The sequence below is a fragment of the Gopherus evgoodei genome, chromosome 2 (genome assembly GCF_007399415.2).
Source record: "Gopherus evgoodei ecotype Sinaloan lineage chromosome 2, rGopEvg1_v1.p, whole genome shotgun sequence".
Classification (NCBI taxonomy): domain Eukaryota; kingdom Metazoa; phylum Chordata; order Testudines; family Testudinidae; genus Gopherus; species Gopherus evgoodei.
The window spans coordinates 240,306,408-240,328,547 of NC_044323.1; the positions used below are offsets into that span (position 1 = coordinate 240,306,408).

General features: G+C 43.8%; 2 protein-coding genes across 8 annotated transcripts in view; one reads left to right on the forward strand and one right to left on the reverse strand.

Annotated features, from left to right (window-relative positions):
* JPH1 (junctophilin 1) overlaps nt 1–3,404 on the reverse strand; it is a 121,464-nt gene extending 118,060 nt beyond the window's left edge. For all 3 annotated transcript variants that reach the window (XM_030553285.1, XM_030553283.1, XM_030553286.1), the window contains exon 1: nt 2,914–3,404. In XM_030553285.1, the coding sequence (XP_030409145.1) occupies nt 2,914–3,292 (379 nt within the window). In that variant the 5' untranslated portion in view covers nt 3,293–3,404. The remainder of the gene's footprint in view (nt 1–2,913) is intronic.
* Nucleotides 3,405–3,513: 109 nt separating this feature from the next.
* The window catches only part of GDAP1 (ganglioside induced differentiation associated protein 1), a 58,152-nt gene continuing 39,525 nt past the window's right edge, over nt 3,514–22,140 (forward strand). For 2 of the 5 annotated variants that reach the window (XM_030553288.1, XM_030553293.1), the window contains exons 1-2: nt 3,514–3,788; nt 5,192–5,279. The gene's annotated coding sequence lies outside the window, so the exon portion shown is untranslated. Of the gene's footprint in view, nt 3,789–5,191; nt 5,280–7,477; nt 7,622–22,140 lie in introns of all 5 variants that reach the window. The other 3 variants (XM_030553289.1, XM_030553292.1, XM_030553291.1) reach the window with 3 other exon arrangements.

The window sequence follows — 22,140 nt, forward strand, 5'->3', positions numbered from 1 at the left end:
GAACCCCAGTTTAAAAAGCACATACACACAATGGACTGTATTATACTGTGGTGCAGATGAAAATTAAAGGAAGTTTTGTATGCAGACAGAGATCAGAAGAAGTTTGCTTGTTGCCAGCGTTTGTTATTTCTATACTTATATACATCCCTCTCACACTTACACACTTTAAGAAAAACTTATTGTGGAAACTATTTCTGTTTAGATTCTTTTTTAAAATCACTACAATCTAATTTTCAGCACATATATAAACTTATTTCATTATGCTAGTGTTCTCCAGAACAGCAAACAATGGCCTGCAATTATAAGCTACTTTAAAAACAATAACAAGCCAGAAAAACTAGCCAACAGGCAATGCACAAGCCAACTCAGCATAAAACAAGCTCAATTTCTGCTTATTTTGAGCAGCTTTGGTATATGCTCAGTTTGTTTGTAGTAACAATTCTGATATTTTTCTGAATAGTTTTCTGCGGTTTCCCATTTGCTGCTGTGTTGTTTGCAGTGCCTCAAAACTAAAGCCCTGACTCTGCAGACACCTAAGAATGTATGTAACTTAACTCAAATGAGTTGTCCTATTAAAATCAACAGGAATGCACATGATCAAATATACTGACATGTTTTTAAGTGTTTGCAGAATTGGGGCCTTAGTAATAGATATACATTAACAGAACAAAAATTCTTAAGATAGGATAGTGTGGATTTTTTTATAAAGCTACTGACTTCCAAACTATCTATGAAGACAATTGTCTTCTGAATTACATTCTGCCTCATTAAGAGGGGGGGAAAAATGGATTCCCACAATTAGCCTAAAAAAAGAACAGTGTATGTTAATTATTGAGAAACCTATTTCTAACAATAACAAGCATGCTAATTTACTTTAAAAATATGGCTACAATGAATTATACTTGCCATCAGCCCTTTTTAAATGTCTAATCCACCAGAAAAAAACACAAACAAAAGAATCCTACAGTGTAGTGAAAGTAAACTAAAACTCTTATCATGTTTTAGAATTAATTAAATAAAAACCATGCATGTACCCTCTAGGCAGATACCAAGCATGAAAACTTGCAGCCCCAAGAGATCACTATGAGCATGTGAAAACACTTTTTTTTAAATCCCAACATAAAACCATAAAATCAATCTGTTTTATAAAGTAATGTATTTTAACTTTATTATAAAATTAATTTTATGGTCTCACTAAATTTTGGAATAAAAAGCTTCATTTGTAAGTGCGGGGCTCAACTCTCCCTTAGCACATGGGCATCCATTTTTTGATGCATCTCTTTTGGGTTTGCCCACAAGTCGCAAATCAAACTTCATGTAGTAACTGATACACAGCATTACTTAAGAGGCCTGAACCAAAGATTTGTTTTTAAGTCACAAGGAAGACAAATTTTATATGTTATCTATTGTTTTGCTAAATTACACTTCTTGCACAGCACTCACACACTTTCACACAAATATGAACTTGCAAAATGTACATGATAAATGTTAAACTAAGTAACATTTCTAAAAGATTTCAGCTCTAAAAAATTAGGCCAGATTCTCCCCTTGCACTGGGATAGATCAAGTAATTCTATTAGTCACTGCTCTCATTTACACTGATTTTACACTGCTGTAACTCCAAAAGCTACAGCAGTGTAAAATCAGTGTGAGAGCAGAAACAGGCCCATCTGTCTTTTGTATGGCGCTTGAAATGACATATGTACACTACAATTAAATGAAACTTGCAACTGCATAAACTTTACTCATGAGTCACCTTGCTGAACCTTAACTTGATCCCTTGATATGCTAAATATGTCAGAAGTCAGGAAATATGGGAGAGTTTTTAAGAAGGGTTGTGGGGGGGTTGTTAGGGAGAGAAACAGCAGCTGGCCTTATTTCAAAACATGATTTGTATTTAGAATCACATGTGGGTTTTTTTTTTAAGTTACAATATTTCTGTGTTAATTAAATGAGCTCATTTTATAAAAATGTAGGTGGGTCCGGGATTGATTACATCTAATAATGTATAATCTCTTTGGCCATTGTTAGCTTTCTCGTGACTTTATCAATATTGTTTTCCCGTACAAACTCACAAAAGTGAGCGAGTGAGATTTATTTGCCAGTTTTCTCTCTGATACAATATGTAAGTGTTGCTAAATCAAGGGAACACCACCTGTGAAACCTCCAGCAGTTGTACAAAGAGCAGGCAAAAACCAATGTTTTCAAGCAATCGCAATTTATTTCTAATGCTTAGGAACCTGCAAACATTTCTACCAGCTGGTGAAGGAAAAACGATAGCCCTGCGAATGTGGAACTTTTAAAAGTGAAACAGCTCATAAGTTTCATCCCCTCTACATTTATCACTTCAATGCAGCGTTTCTAACAGGATAATTAATATTAACCCTAGGTCACCTGCAACAGTGTAACCGACACTTTGTTTTCATTGCCCTCATGAGTGTAAAGCAACAGTAGCTTCCTTTATGAACCTTCCTCCATTCCGCTCTGTGTCACATTAGGTCCAGGATCGAGGCCTCACAACTCTTTGTCAGTTGGCTGCAGTTTCAACCACTGACAATGGGGAATCTGCTCGCAAGCTAAGCAGCTACCCCTGGCAAAAGATGCACAGCTCCCGCGGTTTCAATGCGGCCCTGCTCGCGCGCGCACTCTATACACAAAAGGGGGGGGGCGAAACTTTGCCAAGAGTTGAGACTCCTCCTTCCCTTGCGCCCGCCACTGCCTCCAGGCAGCCGTGCCCCCGCTGGGTCCTGTGCGCGGGCGGAGCAGCTCCTGCGAGAGCCCAGGCGCCCGGGGCTGCGTGCGTGGGGCGCGCCAGGTGGCAGCGGCGGCACACGTGTGTGCACACACATGCAGTGCGTGGGGCCCGCCAGGCATGTTGTTTCCCTCTCTCCCTCCCGCCCGCGGGGCTCTCACCTCCGTCCCCGTAGGTCTCCACGCCGTAGCCGTCCTGCAGCCCGTTGCTCCAGGTGCCCTCGTAGCGGGCCGGGGTGGTGAGGCTCTGCCGCACCCCGTAGCGCCCCTTGAAGCCGTGGGACCACTCGCCCCGGTACATCCACCTGCCCTTGGTCTCCACGCCCAGCCCGTGGCGCTTGCCCTGCGCCCAGTAGCCCTGGTAGGTGTTGCCGCTGGGCCAGGTGTAGCCGCCCACCACCTCGAAGCCGTGGGACCAGGAGCCCGCGTACTCGCCCTGCCCCTTGGGCCCGGTGCAGATGCCGTGCCCGTGGGCTTTGCCCTCCTCCCAGCCGCCGCAGTAGGTGCCGCCATCGTCGAAGTCGAACCTGCCGCCCGTCATTCAGGGGAGCGCGGGGCGAGCTCGGCTCCTTCCTTCCTTCCTTCCGCTGCTGCTACCGCCGGGCTCCGGGCGCTGCGCTCCCCGCGGCCCCTCCGCTTCCAGCGCCCCGCGCGGCAGGACTGCCCGGGCTCCTCCGCCGGCGCCCCGGAGCTCAGCGCCGGCGCCGCCCCCCGCCCCTCCTCTCCCCTCCCCCACAGCCCGCCCCTCCTCCGCTCACACACCCGGAGGCAGCGGCGCGCGGCGGTGGGGGCAGGAGCCCGGCACCCCCGGAAGGGTCTCCCCCCGCGCTGTGGGTGCAGGGGTGAGGCGAGAGTGGCTGGAGGCGCGTGTAGGGTGAGCTCTGCTTGGGTGCCAGCGTTCCCCTGGGCAGGTGCGTTGGGCGCACAGAGAGCAGTGCGGGCTGGGTGCCTGTCTGTGCGCGAGCATCGGGCTGTATGCTGGCTGCAAGCACAGTATGTGGGAGAATACATCTGTGGCTCTCTGCGGAGATTTGTAGGTATGTGTTAATATAGCTTTGTAGTCATATAGTATCTGTAGCTGCCTGCGGAAAGGACACAGCGTGTGTTTGGAAGTAGGTGTGGGGGTGCATATGTGACTGTAAATGTTTACACGTGTGTTTATAGATAATGCACAAAGAGGATTCTGGGGGCAGCCTCTCTGTCTTGCAGGTGGTAGCAGTGCCCCCCTTTAGAGGATGGTTTAACTTTACCAACACACTCAAACATATTCCAAGTTTATAATTCTTCCTTTGTACTTCTCAGAGCTTTAGGGGTGGTCCCAGGAGCTAGTGTTGTCTGAGTAGAGCTGAGCTTTATCTCATCCTAAACAGCGTAGAAGACCCACCCTCATTGCGGTGCTAATGAACATTGTGCCAAACTGACAATAGTTGCAGGAAGTGAGGTCTAGGAATATGGAGCACAGGATACTGTAGTTGTATCTGTGATCTTTCAAAGACATAATGGTGGTCACCTTTTAAGAAGTCTCATTGTGCCTTTAACTTGATGGCCTTTGGATGACTGGATAGCTTCAAGTACTGCCAAGCACTCTTCACCAGACATTTGGTAATCAGATAAAAATATAAGGGAAGTGACGGGAGATGGCACAGAAACACTAGACAAGATTTAGTGGAGAAGAACCAGGAAATTGTGGTTGGTGATAGCTCAGAACTGCAGGGATTGATGTTTTCTGAAACATTAGTTTCACATTCTTTTAAAGTTGCAGACGGGTTGAAAGAACATTTTAAAGCAAACTTTTCACTGCAACGGGTGTTTGGGGAGTGGGAGAGTACGTATACATCTCATAATTGCCTCAATTTCATGTCCTGTGATATGTGACCTCCTACGCTGATAGAGTTGAATAAAAAAAAAAGTGGTTTGACTGGGGGGCTTGGATCAGTGTTCACATCACAGTCCCCACCATCAGTACCTGGCCCAAGCTGGGAAGTTAATGATCCAACCAGCAGACCAAATTCGCTGATGAATCCTGGTCACGTGCCACCTGAGGCATGTTGTGCTAAGAAGTTGTGTTTTGGTTAAGCAACATCTAAAATAAATTATTAATAGAAACTACAGATTATTATAAGAAAAAAAAACTTATTAATGCAAGGTGAAAAAATTGGGGAAAAAATCAGGAAATGAAAGAGTAACAACCATGACACATACATTAAGCTAAATTTAGCCCAGGAGTGAGCCAGTGTAGCTTCATTTTCTTAAGTCTACACTAACTGAAAATACTGCACCTATATAATGTTACTGAGTTAACTCTACTGTTGAGGCTTTCTTTCACAAATTTACAACCTTATGTTTGTACTGAGTTGCACAATTGTAATGCAATTTCACAAGTAATTATGAATTAATATAATTTTCTAACTTTATTAAATATTTTTGTCTAATGTATCAGAGGTCTGTTTCTTGCTGAGAACTAGATACCTGTGACATTTCAAGCTGTGAAATTCAGCTACGGCTTTAATCGTGAACAACAAAAAGTGGTGAGTTTTTTTGTCATTCATATACTGGGGACTATAACTATTACCTAGTGCCATAAGAGTACACTTGGCTCTTGAATCACAGAAGAAAAGGTCCCATCTGCAAGAAGATTACAGAGTACTATAGAGTGATACTATAGTAAGTGAAGACCTTAAACTATGGAAGCTGGAGAACAGTGGTGACCATTTTACAGTAGACAGCATGCAAACCATTATTAATGCTAGTAGTCTGATTGAAATCAGTGGGACTACTTGTATAAGGAATTTTTGCATTAGTAAAAATTGAGCACTTAGGCCCTGATTCAGCAAGGAATTTAAGCATGCATCTAACTTCAAGGATTTGTGTAGTCCCCCTACTCATGTGCTTGGAGTTAACTCATGCTTTGCCAGACTAGGGCCAGAGAGCTCAGCACTTTGCAGGATCAAGCACCTAGGATCCAGTTAAGCAAAATATTTCAGTACATTCTTAAATGCTTTGCAGAATAAGTATGGACTGCTGAATCAGGGCTTATGTGAGCGGTTTGTGATCATCAAAGCTGTATTGCCACATGAAACCAGATCCTTGGCTGTGGCTGAGTAGTACACAGCACGGGTTGTGGATGCCAGGGGCTAGGAGGAAAGGAGTAAAAGTGGTATAAAAGCCTTTATAAGAGAAAACTCAAAGACAAGGGGAAAATTCTTTCCTGGCTCCTTGGTGGCAGACATCATTTTTATGTTATCCAAGTTAATAAATTTACACATATATATTTAGTTATGACTATATTTAACACAATTGAATGATGTCTGTTTGCTGTAGACAGGAACATATCGCTTTGTACAAATTGAATATCGTATAGATTAGTCACAAAAGTGTTACAGTGTATGCTGGCATGTCAACACCATAGGATTTTCCGCAAAAAGAGAAAAAATGACAAATGTTATTAATACGTTCAGGAATTTGATGGGGTGCTTACCCTACGCAAGGTCTGGAGAGGTTGAAGTGGCTAGGCAGGCCAATTAACTGCCCAGGATGCACCTGAAGAAAGAGACAGGGAGCAGGCCACTAACTGGAAATGAGCTCAGTTGGGCAGGAACAGGAAGGACCTCTATAAAGTCCAGGAACTAGGAACAGCAAGGGGGCTGCAAGGAAGTAGTGTACAGTCACTCTGTGAGGTGGGAACTTGGGCTGGCAAACCCAGAAAGAGGGAAAAGCTAGAGAGGTAGGAAGAAGCCCAGGAAAACAGCAGCGAGGGGTAGCCTGTACAGACCTTGGCTGCTTGTTATAGGGTTCCTGGGCTGGAACCCAATGTAGAGGGCAGGGCAGGGTTCTCCTACCAGCCACTGGAGAGTGGCACAGAGCACTGGAAACACCAGCCAGAAAGCTGGCCCAGTAGGACTTTGACTGCCCTGGAAGTGAGGACCTTAGTGACTTGAGGGCCAAGCCATGAATAGTAAGCTGCAGCTCAGGGAGGGGCCATAGGGTGAAAGAGATGACTTAGAGAGGGCCTTGTAAGAAATGTAGTCAGGAGGTCAAGGGACATATATTCCTTGAGAGTATTGATATGGAGACCTCCAAGGCTGAGGAAACTATCCAGCTATAGAGGACTGCTATCACACCACCAGGGATGGAGGATATGGCTCTGTCACAGGGAGGTCACTGGCAGCTGGTTACTTCTGGCAGCAGGCAGTGTTCCACTCCTACTCCCAACCCACCCACCATGGTGATGGAAAGTTGATATGCTGCCCTCGCAATGCGTGATGAGGAATCACCCCCAAAAGTGGAGGAGAAGCCATATACCCCCAAGGCTGGGAGGATCGCAGCCAACGCTCCCAGGAGGAAATGTAGATTAGTGGTGGTTGGTGACGCTCTTCTGAGGGGAACAGAGGCACCCATCTGTTACCCTGACCTGGCATCCCGAGAGGTATGCTGCCTGCCAGGGGGCTGTATGTGAGACATTACAGAGGGATTGTGGAGAGTCATCTGGCCCGTTGACTACTACCCCATGCTACTCATCCATATGGGCACTAATGATACTGCAAGGTATGACCCTCAGCAGATCAGAAGTGACTACAGGGCTCTGGGAGTTGAGAGCGCAGAAGATGTTCTCTTCAATTCTTCCAGTCAAGGGTAGGGGCCCAGGCAGAGACAGATGCATCCTGGAGGTGAATGCCTGGCTGCGAGGATGGTGTCGCCAGGAGGGCTTCGGCTTCCTTGTCTACAGGATGCTGTTCCAGGAAGGAGGACTGCTAAGCAGAGATGGCGTCTACCTATCAATGAAGGGGAAGAACATATTTGGATACAGACTGGCTAACCTAGTGAGGAGGGCTTTAAACTAGGTTTGAAGGCAGGTGATCAAAGCCCATAGGTAAGACAAAACATGGAGATCTAGGAGAAGGGTCGGAATTTGGGGGGAGCATGGGCTGTTATAGCAGGGATAAGAGAGAGGTGACAGAAGGGCCGGGGGGGAATCAAATCAGTATCTTAAATGTCTGTATACTAATATGAGAAGTATGGGGAATAAGCAGGAAGAACTTGAAATGCTAGTAAATGAACACAACTATGACATAGCTGGCATCACAGAGACTTGGTGGGATAATACACATGACTGGAATATTGGTATAGAAGGGTACAACTTGCTCGGGAAGAACAGGCAGGGAAAAAAAGAGAGGAGGTGTTGCCTTGTATTAAAAATAGATTCACTTGACGTGGAAATAGGATACAGACTTGTTGAAAGTCTCTGGTTAAGGATAAAAGAGGTAAAAAAAAACAAGGGTGATGTCATGATAGGGGTCTACTACAGACCACCTAACCAGGAAGAAGAGGTGGATGAGGCTTTTTTTAAACAATTAACAAAATTATCCAAAGCACAGGACTTGGTGGTGATAGGGGACTTCAGCTAGTAAGACATCTGTTGAGAAAATAACACAGCAGGGCACAGATTATCCAACAAGTTCTTGGAATGTATTAGAGACAGTTTTTTTATTTCAGAAGGTGGAGAAAGCTACTAGGGGACAGGCTGTTCTAGATTTGATTTTGACAAATAGGGAGGGACTGGTTGAGAATTTGAAAGTGGAAGGCAGCTTAGATGAAAGTGGTCATGAAATGATAGAGTTCATGATTCTAAGAAGTGGTATGAGGGAGAACAGCAAAATAAAGACAATGGATTTCAAGAAGACAGACTTTAGCAAACTTAGGGAGTTGGTAGGTCAGATCTCATAGGAAGCAAGACTAAGGGGAAAAACAACTAAAGAGATCAAACTAGCTAGAAACATAAAGAGTAACAAGAAAACATTCTACAGATACATTAGAAGCAGAGGAAGACCAAGTACAGGGTAGGCCCATTACTCAGTGAGGGGAAAAAAACAATAACAGAAAATGTGGAAATGGCAGAGGTGCTTAATGACTACTTTGTTTCGGTTTTCAGCAAGAAGGTTGGTGGTGATTGGATGGCTAACATAGTGAATGCCAGTAAAAATGAGGTAGAACCAGAGGCTAAAATAGGGAAAGAATAAGTTAAAAATGACTTAGATGAGTTAGAGGTCTTCAGGTCACCAGGGCCTGATGAAATGCATCCTAGAATACTCAAGAAGCTGACTGAAAAGATATCTGAGCCATTAGCAATTATCTTTGAAAAGTTATGGAAGACGGGAGAGATTCCAGAAGACTGGAAAAGGGCAAATATAGTGCCCATCTATAAAAAGGACAATCCAGGGAGTTACAGACCAGTCAGCTTAAATTCTGTACCTTGGAAGATAATGGAGCAAATAATTAAGCAATCAGTTTGTAAACACCTAGAAGATAATAAGGTGGTCAGTAACAGCATGGATTTGTCAAGAACAAATCATGTCAAACCAACCTGATAGCTTTCTTTGACAGGGTAACGAGCCTGGTGGATGAGGGGAAGTGGTAGACATGGTATATCTTGACTTTAGTAAAGCTTTTGATACTGTCTTGCATGACCTTGTCATAAACAAAAAATGCACCCTAGATGGAGCTACTATAAGGTGAGTGCATAACTGGTTGGAAAACCGTTCCCAGAGAGTAGTTATCAGTGGTTCACAGTCTTGCTGGAAGGGCATAATGAGTGAGGTCTCACGGGATCAGTTCTGGGTCTGGTTGTGTTCGGTATCTTCATCAATGATTTAGATAATGACAGAGAGAGTACACTATAAAGTTTGTGGATGATACCAAGCTGGGAGGGGTTGCAAGTGATTTGGAGGATAGGATTAAAATTCAAAATGATCTGGACAAACTGGAGAAATGATCTGAAGTAAATAGGATGAAATTCAATAAGGACAAATGCAAAGTATTCCAGTTAAGAAGGAACAGTCAATTGCACACATACAAAATGGGAAATGACTGCCTAGGAAGGAGTACTAGGGAAAGGAATCTGGGGGTCATAGTGGATCACAAGCTAAATATGAGTCAACAGTGTAATGCTGTTGCAAAAAAAAGCAAACATCATTCTGGGATGTATTAGCAGGACTGTTGTAAGCAAGACATGAGAAGTAATTCTTCGGCTTTACTCTGTGCTGATTAGGCCTCAACTGGAGTATTGTGTCCGGTTCTGGGCTCCACATTTCAGGAAAAATATGGACAAATTGGAGAAAGTCCAGGGAAGAGCAACAAAACTGATTAAAGGTCTAGAAAACATGACCTATGAGGGAAGATTGAAAAAATTTTAGTTTGTTTAGTCTGGAAAAGAGAAGACAGAAAGGGGATATAACAGTTTTCAAGTACATAAAAGGTTGTTACAAGGAAGAGGGAGAAATAATATTGTTCTTAACTGCTGAGCATAGGACAAGAAGCAATGGGCTTAAATTGCAGCAAGGGAGGTTTAGGTTGTACATTAGGAAAAACTTCCTAATTGTCAGGGTGGTTAAGCAGTGGAAGAAATTGCCTCAGGAGGTTGTGGAGTCTCCATCATTAGAGATTTTTAAGAGCAGGTTAGACAAACACCTGTTGGGATGGTCTAGATAATACTTAGTCCTGCCATGAGTGCAGGGGACTGGACTAGCTGTCCTCTCGAGGCCCCTTCCAGTCCTATGATTCTGTGAGCACATCACTGGACATCAGCAATACCAGGAGAGATGAGCTGAAGTGCCATTGAGAATCAAAGTCAGGAAAGTAACTACCAGTAAATTACTTCTCTGTTGGATTGTTTACTGAGCGACAACCTATCCTAAATTCTCAATTACTGAGGGATAATCTACACTCATTGCTATATTTGCTTTCCACATGCCACTGTTAGTATAACTTTTTATGAGTGATGTATTCAAATATTTGGATACTAATATTTGTAACTGTATCATTACATTTATTAGCCTAAATGTGGGATATTGCAAATTACATACTATATGTTGTGACAGACCCAGACCAGTGTGGTACAGGAGTCTGGTAGAGGGCAAATATACTGGTCACTGGATGAGTAGTTTTCTGTTCCCTGAGTGACCAGAGCAGAGGCTGCACTAGAGTAATCAGGAACCTGCTAGAACCAATTAAGGCAGGCAGGCTGATTAGATCACCTGCAGCCAATCAAGGCAGGCTAATCAGGGCACCTGGGTTTAAAAAGGAGCTCACTCTAGTCAGGCTGGGAGGTGCCAGAGGAGAGGAAGTGCGTGTGAGGAGCTGGGAGCAAGAGGCACAAGGAGCTGAGAGTGAGAAGGTATGCTGCTGGAGGACTAAGAAGTACAAGCATTATCAGACACAGAAGGAGTTGATCCAGACTGTGGGGAAAATCACTGAGGTGTGCAAATCTGCCAATAAGCACAGGACCCACCAAGGTAGAGGAGGAACTTTGTCACAATGTATTTTATGGCTTTTTAAAATCAAACTTTTGGATAACTTAAGCATTATACCCAGATGTATAGACACTCTTTCCTTAACCTGTGTATTAGATATTAGCATTAGCTTTAATAAAAAAAAAAAAAATTGGTGTCAATCTCTTCTTCATCCTGAATGACCTTAATAGTGGAGTAACACAGACTTTTTAAACTTTTCATGTAAATAAAAAGCACTGGATTCTTGTGTTTAGGCTATATTCAAAGAAATTAGGTTTCCCTGCAGTGACATCATGCAATAATCTTTTCATTGTGATTAAGGCAGATTATTGTTTGTGGTCTTAGGTTAGATTAAACTGGTTTTTAAAGATACATTAGATTTTCTTTAGTTTTTCCTTCTTCATGGTCAGGGCCAGCTCCAGGGTTTTTGCTGCCCCAAGCAGCAAAAAGACAAAAAAAATAACAAAAAAAAAAAGCCATGATCGCGATCTTTAGCACTGTCGCCACCACTTCAGTCTTCAGCAGCAATTCAGTGGCGAGTCCTTCGCTCCAAGAGGGATTGAGGCACCCACCACCGAAGAGCCAGATGTGCCACCCCTCTCCGTTGGCCTCCCCAAGCACCTGCTTGCTGGGCTGGTCTGGAGCCGGCCCTGTTCATGGTGCCATTGCAGGGCAGATTTAAGGTTGGTTGTAAGTGCCTTTCCATACCTTAACATGTGGCTTTCTGGTAAGTTTAACCTTAATTATGATTTTCTTTGGCTTACAATCATAGACTCATAGAACTAGAAGGGACCTTCAGAGGTCATCTAGTCCAGTCCCCGCACTCAAAGCAGGACTAAGTATTATCTAGACCATCCCTGACAGGTGTTTGTCCAACCTGCTCTTAAAAATCTCCAATGATGGACATTCCACAACCTCCCTAGGCAATTTATTCCACTGCTTAACCACTCTGACAATTAGAAAGTTTTTCCTGATGTCCAACCTAAACCTCCCTTGCTGCAATTCAAGCCTACTGCTTCTTGTCCTATCCTCAGCAGTTAAGAACAATATTATTTCTCCCTCCTCCTTGTAACACTTTTAAAACAACACTTTTATGTACTTGAAAAGTGTTATATCCCCTCTCAGTCTTTTTTCTTTTCCACACTAAACAAACCAAAAATTTTTCAATCTTCCCTCATAGGTCATGTTTCCTAGACCTTTAATCATTTTTGTTGCTCTTCTCTGGACTTTCTCCAATTTGTCCACATCTTTCCTGAAATGTGGTGCCCAGAATTGTGCTTTTAAAGATGGAGGTGTGCCTCCATACTGATTTCAGAAGTTACCCTTTCATTCCTATTGATGAATGCAGCTGCGTTTTGGTGATTGCATTTATTTTAGAGACGTTAGCACGTATAAAAGGTGTGATTACTTGAAAGCTCTGGATGCTGAAATCCTCAATTTAAGCACAGAAAAGATTCAGAGCTAGCAGTTGTAGTGTGAATTTTCTCAAATCTTTCCACAGATGTGACTTGAGGGAGAGGGTATTTTAGTTTTTGTGTCCATTCATCATCTGGCCTCTGAATTCTATTATATAAGGGCGCCAGTTATAGTGAGGCGGGAATTGGGAGTTTTTCATTTGTCTATCTTGCCCTATCACTTTAATATTTGAGTTCCTTAGAAAGTAACATAAATCCCAACTAACACTCTACACCTGGACCTATAATTCTTCTTTGTCTTGATCCCACTGAATTATTAAGCTTCCATTTATAAATAGCTTATAAATGGGTTAATAAATAAATTATAAATTTTAATAAATGGTTAGTCAACTGTTAGAGTCCAACAGGTCCATAGGTAGCTTCAGGGCCGGCGCTTCCATTTAGGCAGCCCAGGCAATCGCCTAGGGCGCCAGGATTATTGGGGGGCGGCATTTTGTTGGCAGGGGGCGGCAGGCAGCTCCAGTGGACCTGCCGCAGTTGTGCCTGTGGAGGGTCCCCTGGTCCCACGGCTCCAGTGGAGCTGCCGCAGGCATTCTGCGGATGGTCTGCTGCTCCCGCAGTTCCAGTGGACCTCCACCACGCACAGCTGTGGCAGCTCCACCGGAGCCGCGGACCAGCGCGCGGGGCGGCGAAATGACCGTGCGCCTAGGGTGCTGAAAATACCATGCTGTCCTGGTTTGCTTATAACCATCTATAACACTTAGTAATCATGTCTCTGTCATGCTTATAATAGCTATTAACCATTTATGGACCTTTTATAAACTGTTTATAAATGGAACTTAATAATAAAGTGCGACTGCCTTCTCTCATCTCTTCCCATGAGGAGTGGGCTTTTAAACAAATCCTTATTATATTAGCAAAACTATAGCAGAGATGGAACTTGCATTACGTCTATTGGCAACTGGACAGAGACTCACTTTTCACAGGAAATCAGGCTTTGAGACCCATCAGGTGATGGTAGCAACCAAATGTTGCCAATCTGTCTTAGATTTGAACTTGTAAAACAGAGGAGCAAGGCAGCCTGTTACCAATCTGTTGAACAATTTAGTTGTTTTTTCTTAGAAAACTCGGTCGACAGTGTTTGATGTCACCCAAGTGGATCAAAAACACACTAAAACACTGTCCAATCAGATTATTTTTAGTGTGTATTACTGAGGGAAATACTGTATAGAAAGATATTTAAAAATAAGTGTTAGACTTGCAAGTAACTTTCCCACCAGTAAATTGTTTGTTTGTTTTTTATTTCATCCTGTCATGCTTGGAGTGAGTGTTGAAAGATGAGCAGCCAAGCAGTGGTCAGCCAGAGGGAGAAGAGCGTCATACAGCCCCCAGAATAGCAACAACAGTAAATATGGTCATTCTGTTCCTCCACTCAGACCCAGATCACATTTACAGCACGCATTGGGTCCATTGGCTACCAGACATTCAGGAGCTTTGATGAAACATTTACAAATGTAACTGCAGTTAAGAAGACCTTATTCCAGCATCAAACAAGCTGACATCAAGCAAAAGGAGGAGACGTGATCATGGGCCACAGCGTGCAGGCACCATACAGTCTATGGGGAGAAAATTTTTTAATCACCAGCTGGTTCAATGCTCCAAGATATGAACTATGTTTTTGTTCCACTCACATCTACATGGGAACTTGCTGTTATTTGCAGCTGACTCATGGCCACTGAAGTACACAGGTTTTGCGTAATGGGAAAGGTGGACTGCAAAGTGATTCTCTCTCTCTCTGTGACTTTCTTATGTTTTATATAATGCCTATCACAGTGGTATCAAGGTGCCTCACTTAGTGAAGTAGCAGAAAATCCCAGACTGAAAAGGTGTTTATTTCACTGTTCTCTCATATATTTAAAAATATCCCATGAAGTAAGACATAATATTCTGCATGATCAGTGGCACAACTGGTATATGAGAAGGGGTGGTCAAGCTAGTTCAGCTGGCTGGGAAAACCCTGTTAACTTCTCAGATTTAGAAAAAGGGGATCTTTTTCAAGGATCCAAAAATGACCTCTTACTTCTGTATACAAAACTCTACTCATCATTTTCATGTGATTCCCCCAACCTGACTCTGTTGTTAACTTGCAGTTAATTTCTGTCCTAATTTCCATGCTTTGCTTACCCAAGACTATAATGTGTAAGTCAAATTCTGCGCTCATTTACACACTATCTATCTCCTCGGAGCTATAGGGAATTGCACGTGGTAGATCTGGGCATTATTTGCCCTGTAGCTCTATGCCTATCTTCACAATTTGAAAAGCTGGTTTCATTCCTTTTGCAGCTTCTCTGCTTTGTTGGTTTCTTCTGCCCACCCACTATGTCACTTGGAGTGTTACTGAAGTAAGTTTGTTATTTCAGACACATACCAACGCCTGCTGCACTCATTTCTCCCCTACAGTCTTGTACAGGGCACAGAGTCAACTTCATACTTTCATTTGTATCAGTTACACACACAGGATCTAAATTCATCCCTTCCTCTGTAAACCCTAATATTTTCTGTCCAATGATAACTCAATATATACTAAATAGTAAATCTGGTTGCTTTTTTACTATAATTTTCAGTTTGTTTTGGTGGAAACAATGTATTTCTCTCCTTATAGAAACCTTGCTGAGACAAACATGATAAAGGAAGTGTGTTTTCAGAGCAGCAGTCCAATGACGCTATTTAGTTAAGAAAAAATCATGCCATCATGTTACAGTCCATGCCAAAAGAACATAGACCATTATTCAGTGCCCAGTATCCACTGCTGCCCAAAACCTTATCTTGTCCTATTTATACTTTCACAACTGAGGTCTTGTTTAAGAGCTGGTGAATATTGCATTTGTTTTTAAAAAAAAAAAAAAATGAACAAATTTGCTCCAGCTCTGGCTATATGCCTATTTTGTTTATTTGCAGAAAACATATTTTAAATTCAGATGTGAATTGACTTCTGCTAGAAGTACTTGTGTATGCTCATCCAATGAGGGAGCAGAAACAACTGACCATTCAGGACTAAGCAACGCAGCTCAAATTTCAAATGTTGACTCCTAAGTACTTGCAGAGAACTATTTATGATCAATGGATAGATTAAAAAAAGATTAATATGCAATATAATCTTTTGAATATGGAACCACACTGAGTTGACTTCTGTAAAATTTCACTAGTTTACACAAGCTACTGATGTGATCCTATGTTTTGTAGCATTCGCTATATCTAATTAAAAAAGTTAAATAACTAAAAAATTTGAAAGAATATTTAACTGATTAAAAAGGAAGTTGCCATTTTGGTAGTCTAATGAAGAATAGCATAGAGGGAATACCGTTCCATTTGAATGTCTAACAAAACAGAATTCTAACATCTGGCTGAATAGAATGGAACTTGCATTATAATAACTTTGAAAGTCTCCTGGTTTTTTTTTTTGTTTTTAGCATAGAAAATGGAACTTTTTCCCTTGAGGCCTGCATAGACAGGACCTCCTTCTGGGAAAGATCAATAACATAGCTTCAATAAGAGACAATTATGGAGGTAGTCAAATAACAAGAGGAACTCCTTAAGTGTAACAAAAGCTAATTTGTTTTTTATTTAGTAAATATTTATGTATCAAGCTAAGATATTATAATTCATCACTGTAATTTCTCTTTATTGTCGTTATAAGGTTTTATGATGCACCCATCACTGTAGTACTTGGACACGCTTTACATGGTTTGGAATTAAAGTAACAATTTTTTTTCCCCAAGTATAGGAAGCAAAGAAACTTTATAGCTTCAGTATATTTATAGCACTCCCCCCCCCCACTTCCAGTAGCACAAGAAAATCATAAAGCCAGTTTACTCAGCCTTTTGAGGCTTCCCCCTGTGTGTGGGAATCCTCATGTGATGTAGAACTACTGTAGCATAGAGCAGTCATTGTGCCAGGATTCTGGGCTGCCTCGTGATCCATGATCACAACAGGTAGAACTTAAACACACTTTTGTCTGCACTCCTCTCCAGTCTGGCCCCATGACTCCGTGAAGCACTGCATTCTTAAAGGATAATGCTGGAAATAATCTTACCGGTAGACTGAATGCTGGGGTTTCAGACCTGGAAGCTAGTAAAAAAGTCTAAACAAAACAAAAAAAAGTTTTTACAGCTCTTTCTGAATGTAGTCAAACTCCAACATAGATTATGTATTTCTGATGAAAGCTAATTTCAGAGGCCAAGACCTGAGAATGTCTTGCTCTAAATTCAACTGGATCATAGAAGTTAGGTGTTCTGGATGAATGCTGAATGCATATGGTGGGTCAGAGAAGAAGGTTGGTCTTTGAGGTTAAAACTGGTCCCTAAGCCATTTAGGGGTTTGGACACTGAAGAGCAACGAGCACCTTTAATTTCAGGTTAACTGGCAGCCAGTGCAGAGCACAGTGATACTAGGCATTCACTGATTCACTCTGCTCAGAAGGTGAGTAGGGATCTTTGAAGGAGCTGAAGCTTCTCTGGCCTTATTGGTTTAATTTGTCTTGTTAATTTTCAACCCCTTGGCACAATGGGGCATCCAAGAAATTAATTAAAAGGGTATTTGGTTGTGCTTAAGTGTTGGTCAGTAACAGTTTCATTACTTTATTATTATGGTCTTTGCCTAGGCCATTAATATTATTTAAATATAGCTTTTTATTAAAAAGCTTTGACTCATTCAATCTTCATTATGTTCAGTCTTTGGAGTAAAGTTCAGAGAATGAGCCCTGGAATGTAGCATTTTGTTTTAAAAATGTGTAAGTTTCCACTGTGGCATCTTTCTAGCCTTCACAGATGTGCATGAAAAACTGACCATGTATATATTGCAGGTGCAAAAACATGCAGGTATTAGACTATTGTCAAACTTGCAAATGCAGTTCCATACTTATAGCATGCTCAAGTGTATTTGCACCTATCAGCAACCAAAATGTGGGCATTGTGTCCTGTGGTTAGAGCAGGAGCCAAGGTCAGAGCTAGGGTTGCCAGGCATCTGGTTTTCAACTGGAACATCCGGTCATAAGGGGACGCTGGTGGCTCCGGTTAGCACTGCTGACCGGTCCATTAAAAGTCCATTCGGCGGCGCAGCAGGGCTGAGGCAGGCTCCCTGCCTGCCCTGGCTCTTCCTAACTCCTCGGAAGCAGCTGGCTTGTCTGGCCCCTAGGCACAGCGGCAATCAGAGAAGCTCTGAGTGCTGCCCCTGCCCTCAACTCCTGTTGGCTGGGAACCATGGCCAATGGGAGTTGCAGGGGCAGCATCTGCAGTTGTGGGCAGCGCACACCGCGCAGAGCTGCCTGGCCAGGCCTCCACCCAGGGGCTGGACATCCTGGCCACTTCCAGGAGCAGTGCGGAGCCAGGGCAGGCAAGGAGCCTGCCTCAGGCCTACTGTGCCCCTGACCGAGAACCACCTGAGGTCAGCCGGAGCCCACAGCCCAAGCCCCCTGCCCCAGATCAGAATCCCCTCCTGCACCCAAACTCCATCCCAGAGTCTGCACCTTGCACCCCCTCCCACACTCCAGACCCCTTGGCCCTAGCCTGGAGCCCTCTTTTGCACCCCAAAGCTCTCATCCTCAGCCCTACTCCAGAGTCCACACCCCCAACCAGAGCCTGCACCCTCTCCCACACCTCAACCCCCATTGGGGGCTGTGGGAAGTAGTATGGGCTAAGGGATGTGCTGGCCACTGCTTCCCACATGCACCATTGGCCTGGAATGGTGAACTGCAGCCAGTGGGAGCTGCAATCGGCTGAACCTGCAGATGCTGCAGGTAAACAAACTGTTCCGGCCTGCCAGCAGATTTCCCTGATGGGCCGTGTACCATATTAATGTCAAATATTATCATATATGATGGTGTACTGGCCCTGCACTCACATGGAAGGGATTAAAGCAGTGGTCTTAGCAGCAGAAGCCACGCCCCCCCCTCCTGCTGGGCATGCTCCAACTGCTGCTGCGGTATAAAAGAGAACAGCCTAGGGGAGCCCTACTGAATTTGGCCATTAGATTGCACTTCCCCGCAGCCAAGAGGAGCCCTACTGACTCTGGCCATTAGGCCGCAGTTCCCTGCAGTCCAGGGGAGTCCTATTGACTCTGGCCAGTGGGTCGCACTTCCCTGCAACCAGGGGGAGTCCTACTGACTTTGGCTGTTGGGCCGTGCTTCCCTGCAGTCCAGGGGAATCCTATTGGCTGTAACTGTAGGTTTGCCATGTCCTGGCCCTACCCCCAAGGGGATGGGGTGTACTGGCCCCGCAACACATGGTGGAGAGTGCGGACAATGGGACCTACTAACGGGACTTGAGTGAAGGGAGATTGCCCAAAGCCAGCACAGAGTTCCCCATCTTGGTAACTGCTGCAAAGCAAGATGGAGAGAGACAAACCATTGAAGTGGTTGTTAGAGAACCAACAACTACAGGTGACTCAGCGGCAGCAGTACGAAGCACAACTGATGCAGCAGATCACTGCCCAGCAGAGAAACTTGTGGTCCCCGTAAGGGTGAACAGGATGCTGACACAGGCCCTGGTAGACATCGGATGCAGCCAGACCCTCATCCTAAAAGAGGCCGGGCTCATGGCAAACTGGGCCAAGTGTCACCTTGGCCAACGGGAGGTGACATACCTGGGGTACGCAGTGGGAAGTTGAAGCCTCTAGTAGATAAGGTACAAACCCTAAGGAACTGGCCTGGCCCAGGACAAAGAGGCAGATAAGGCAGTTCCTAGGACTGGTGAGGTACTATCGCTGGTCCATACCTGATTTCGCAGTGCTAGCAGCCCTTCTCTCAGACCTGATCAAGAACTTGCAACCACAGAAGGAATGGTGGTCTGAAAGATACGAGGTGGCCTTCCAGACACTGAAGGAAAGGCTAGCCCCAACTTTACTAGACCCTTCGTCCTACAGACAGATGCCTCACAAATTACAGATGCCTCACAATCTGGACTTGGGGCCATCCTCTCACAAGAAACTGATGGGGAAGAACACCCAGTCCTATACCTAAGTTGGAAACTGTTCCCCAGGGAGACTCAATCATTGAAGAGGCACTAGCCAAGAAGTGGGCAGTGGAGGCTGGCATTATTACTTATTGGGGAACCCATTCCATCTAATTACAGAACCTATTACCACTACCAGGGCCCTGTGCTGGGACCTGGTGGAGCAGGGAGAGCCTGGGTCCTCCTGCCTGGCTTCCCCCTTGGGGCGCAGGCCACCAAACCATCTCCCATTGACTGATCATCAGGCCATGCTTCCCTGCAGCCAAGGGGAGACCCACTGACTTTGGCCATTAGGTCATGCTTCCCTGCAGTCCAGGGTAGTCTATTGACTTTAAGTGCTGGCCTACCACACCCTTGCCCCACCCCTAAGGGATGAGGTATATTGGCCCTGCTACACCATATTAATCCATTTGTTCAATTATTCTTTATTAACTTTGGGAAGCGATTAATAGATTTTAAAGGGTCCATTAGATCATCTAGTCTGACCTCCTATATAACACAGACCATTACATTTCACCCAGTGAGCCCAGTAACTTGTGTTTAACTGAAGCATATGTTCCAAAAACACACCCAGTCTTGATCTGAAGATTTCAAAAGATGGAAAATCCATCATTTCTCTTGGTAGTTTGTTCTAATGATTAATCATCCTCCCTGTTAAAGTTTTTCTGGCTTTAACTTCCAGTTAATGGTTCTTGTTATGCCTTTCTCTACCAGGTTGAATTGCCCTTCAGAACTTAGTATTTCTCCCTGTGAAGGTATTCATATGGCATAATCAAGTTACCTCTTGATCTCTCTTTTGATATGCTAAATCAGCTCAGAATAGGCTTGCCAACTTTCAAATAGCAGAAAACCGAACAATCTTGCCCTGCCCCTGCCCTGTCCCTACTCCAAGGCCCTTCCCCTAACTCACTCCATCCCCTCTCCCTCTGTTGCTTGCTCTCCCCAACCCTCGCTCACTCACTTATTTTCCCTTGGCTAGGGCAGGGGTGAGGTGTGGGAGGGGATGAGGGCTCCAGCTGGAGGTGCAGGTTTTGGGGTGGGCCAGGGATGAGGGGTTTGGACTGCAGGAGGGGGCTCCAGGCTGGGGCAAGGGGCTGTGGTGTGGGAGTGGGTGCGGGCTCCCGGAGGCAGTTTGGATGAAGGAGGGGACTCAGGGCTGGGGCAGGGTGTTGGAATGCAGGAGGGGCTTCTGGCTGAAAGCTCCAGGAGGCACTGACCTCAGGTGACTCCCGGGAAGTGATGACATGTCTCTCCAGCTCCTAGGCAGAGGTGTGGCCAGAGAAAGGCACTGGCCGAATCCCCCCAGCTCCAAGCACTGTGCTTTGGGAAAATACTGTCTTGCACTGCTCAAGGCAAGCAGTGTAAATTTATTAATTGGTTCACCACTTCATCAGTGGAAAGTGGCCATATACCAGCCTATGCAAAACCTGAGCAGATTTGCCACACACTTCATACAAATCCACTAGTAAAGATAAACAGTTAAACAAATGTATTGACTATAAAAGATTGATATTAAGTGATAGGCATAAAGTTAGATTTAGTTACCAAAAGAAATAATATAGAAGTACGCAGTCTAAGCTCTCAACCCGATTAGACTGGGCAGCAACTAGATTAAGCAGTTTTTCTAACCCCACGGGATATTGCAGTCCTTAATATACAAATTTGTCACTTAAATCTGGGCCAGTCTCCTCCGCTGGAGTCTTCAGTCTTCTTCTCAGTGTCTTTATTGCTTGCAGCATAGGTGGGGTAGGAGAAAGGCCCTGCATGTGGCCACTGTGTCTGTTTTATATCTTCAGTCCATGTGCTTGGAAAACACAAGTCCAGGTATGTCTGGATGAGCATTGCTGAGTGTGTAGGCAAGGCTAAGCAATTCCCCTGGTGTGGCCTCATGCAGGTGAGTCATTGAACTGTAGCTTCCTTGCTGGAAAATGGTTGTTGATGGGTTTTTTGTCACCTCACCTGGGTGTTGGTTACTTTCTTTGCTGTTGCATCTGGGGAACTAATATCTGGCTGATCCCCCCACTTACAGCATGTTTTAGTGACAACAATACAACACAATTCTCATAACATCATATATATTAATAGTATACATATATAGATAGAGAAATGACTTTTAGCAGATTATAACCTTTCCCCTGATACCTTACAAAGCATGCGTTATATGTAAGATCATGATTATATAAAAATGAAGAATATGGGGGTTACAGGATGCTCCCCCAAGGTATAGAATGTCACACTGTGGTAATGAGCATGTAAGTTATTACACAAATAGCAGTAGGGTGGAAGCAATAGAAATGTCTCAAACAGATTCGGGGATCCAGATTTTATGTTGCATTGGGGGTCAATATTGTCAGGATTAATAGCTAAAAAAATTTCATTGGTGCAAATTTTTTGAAATAAAATGGTTGCAGGGAGAGGGTGCATTGGTAGAAAAATGCCCTTATTGTTTTTTTTTATAAACAAAAACTTTCATGCACAAAAAAATCTCAGCTTTTAAAAAAAATTGCCAAAAGGTTCAAAACATTTTTATCTATTTTCACTGAAAACTTTAAAATCATTATCAAATCAGTTATTGAAATGTTTTGTTTACCAAAAAAAATTGTTTGGTAAATAAAAATTGATGATACCAGTTTTGGTAACATTTTCAATAAAAATTATAATAAAAAGATTTAATGAAACATT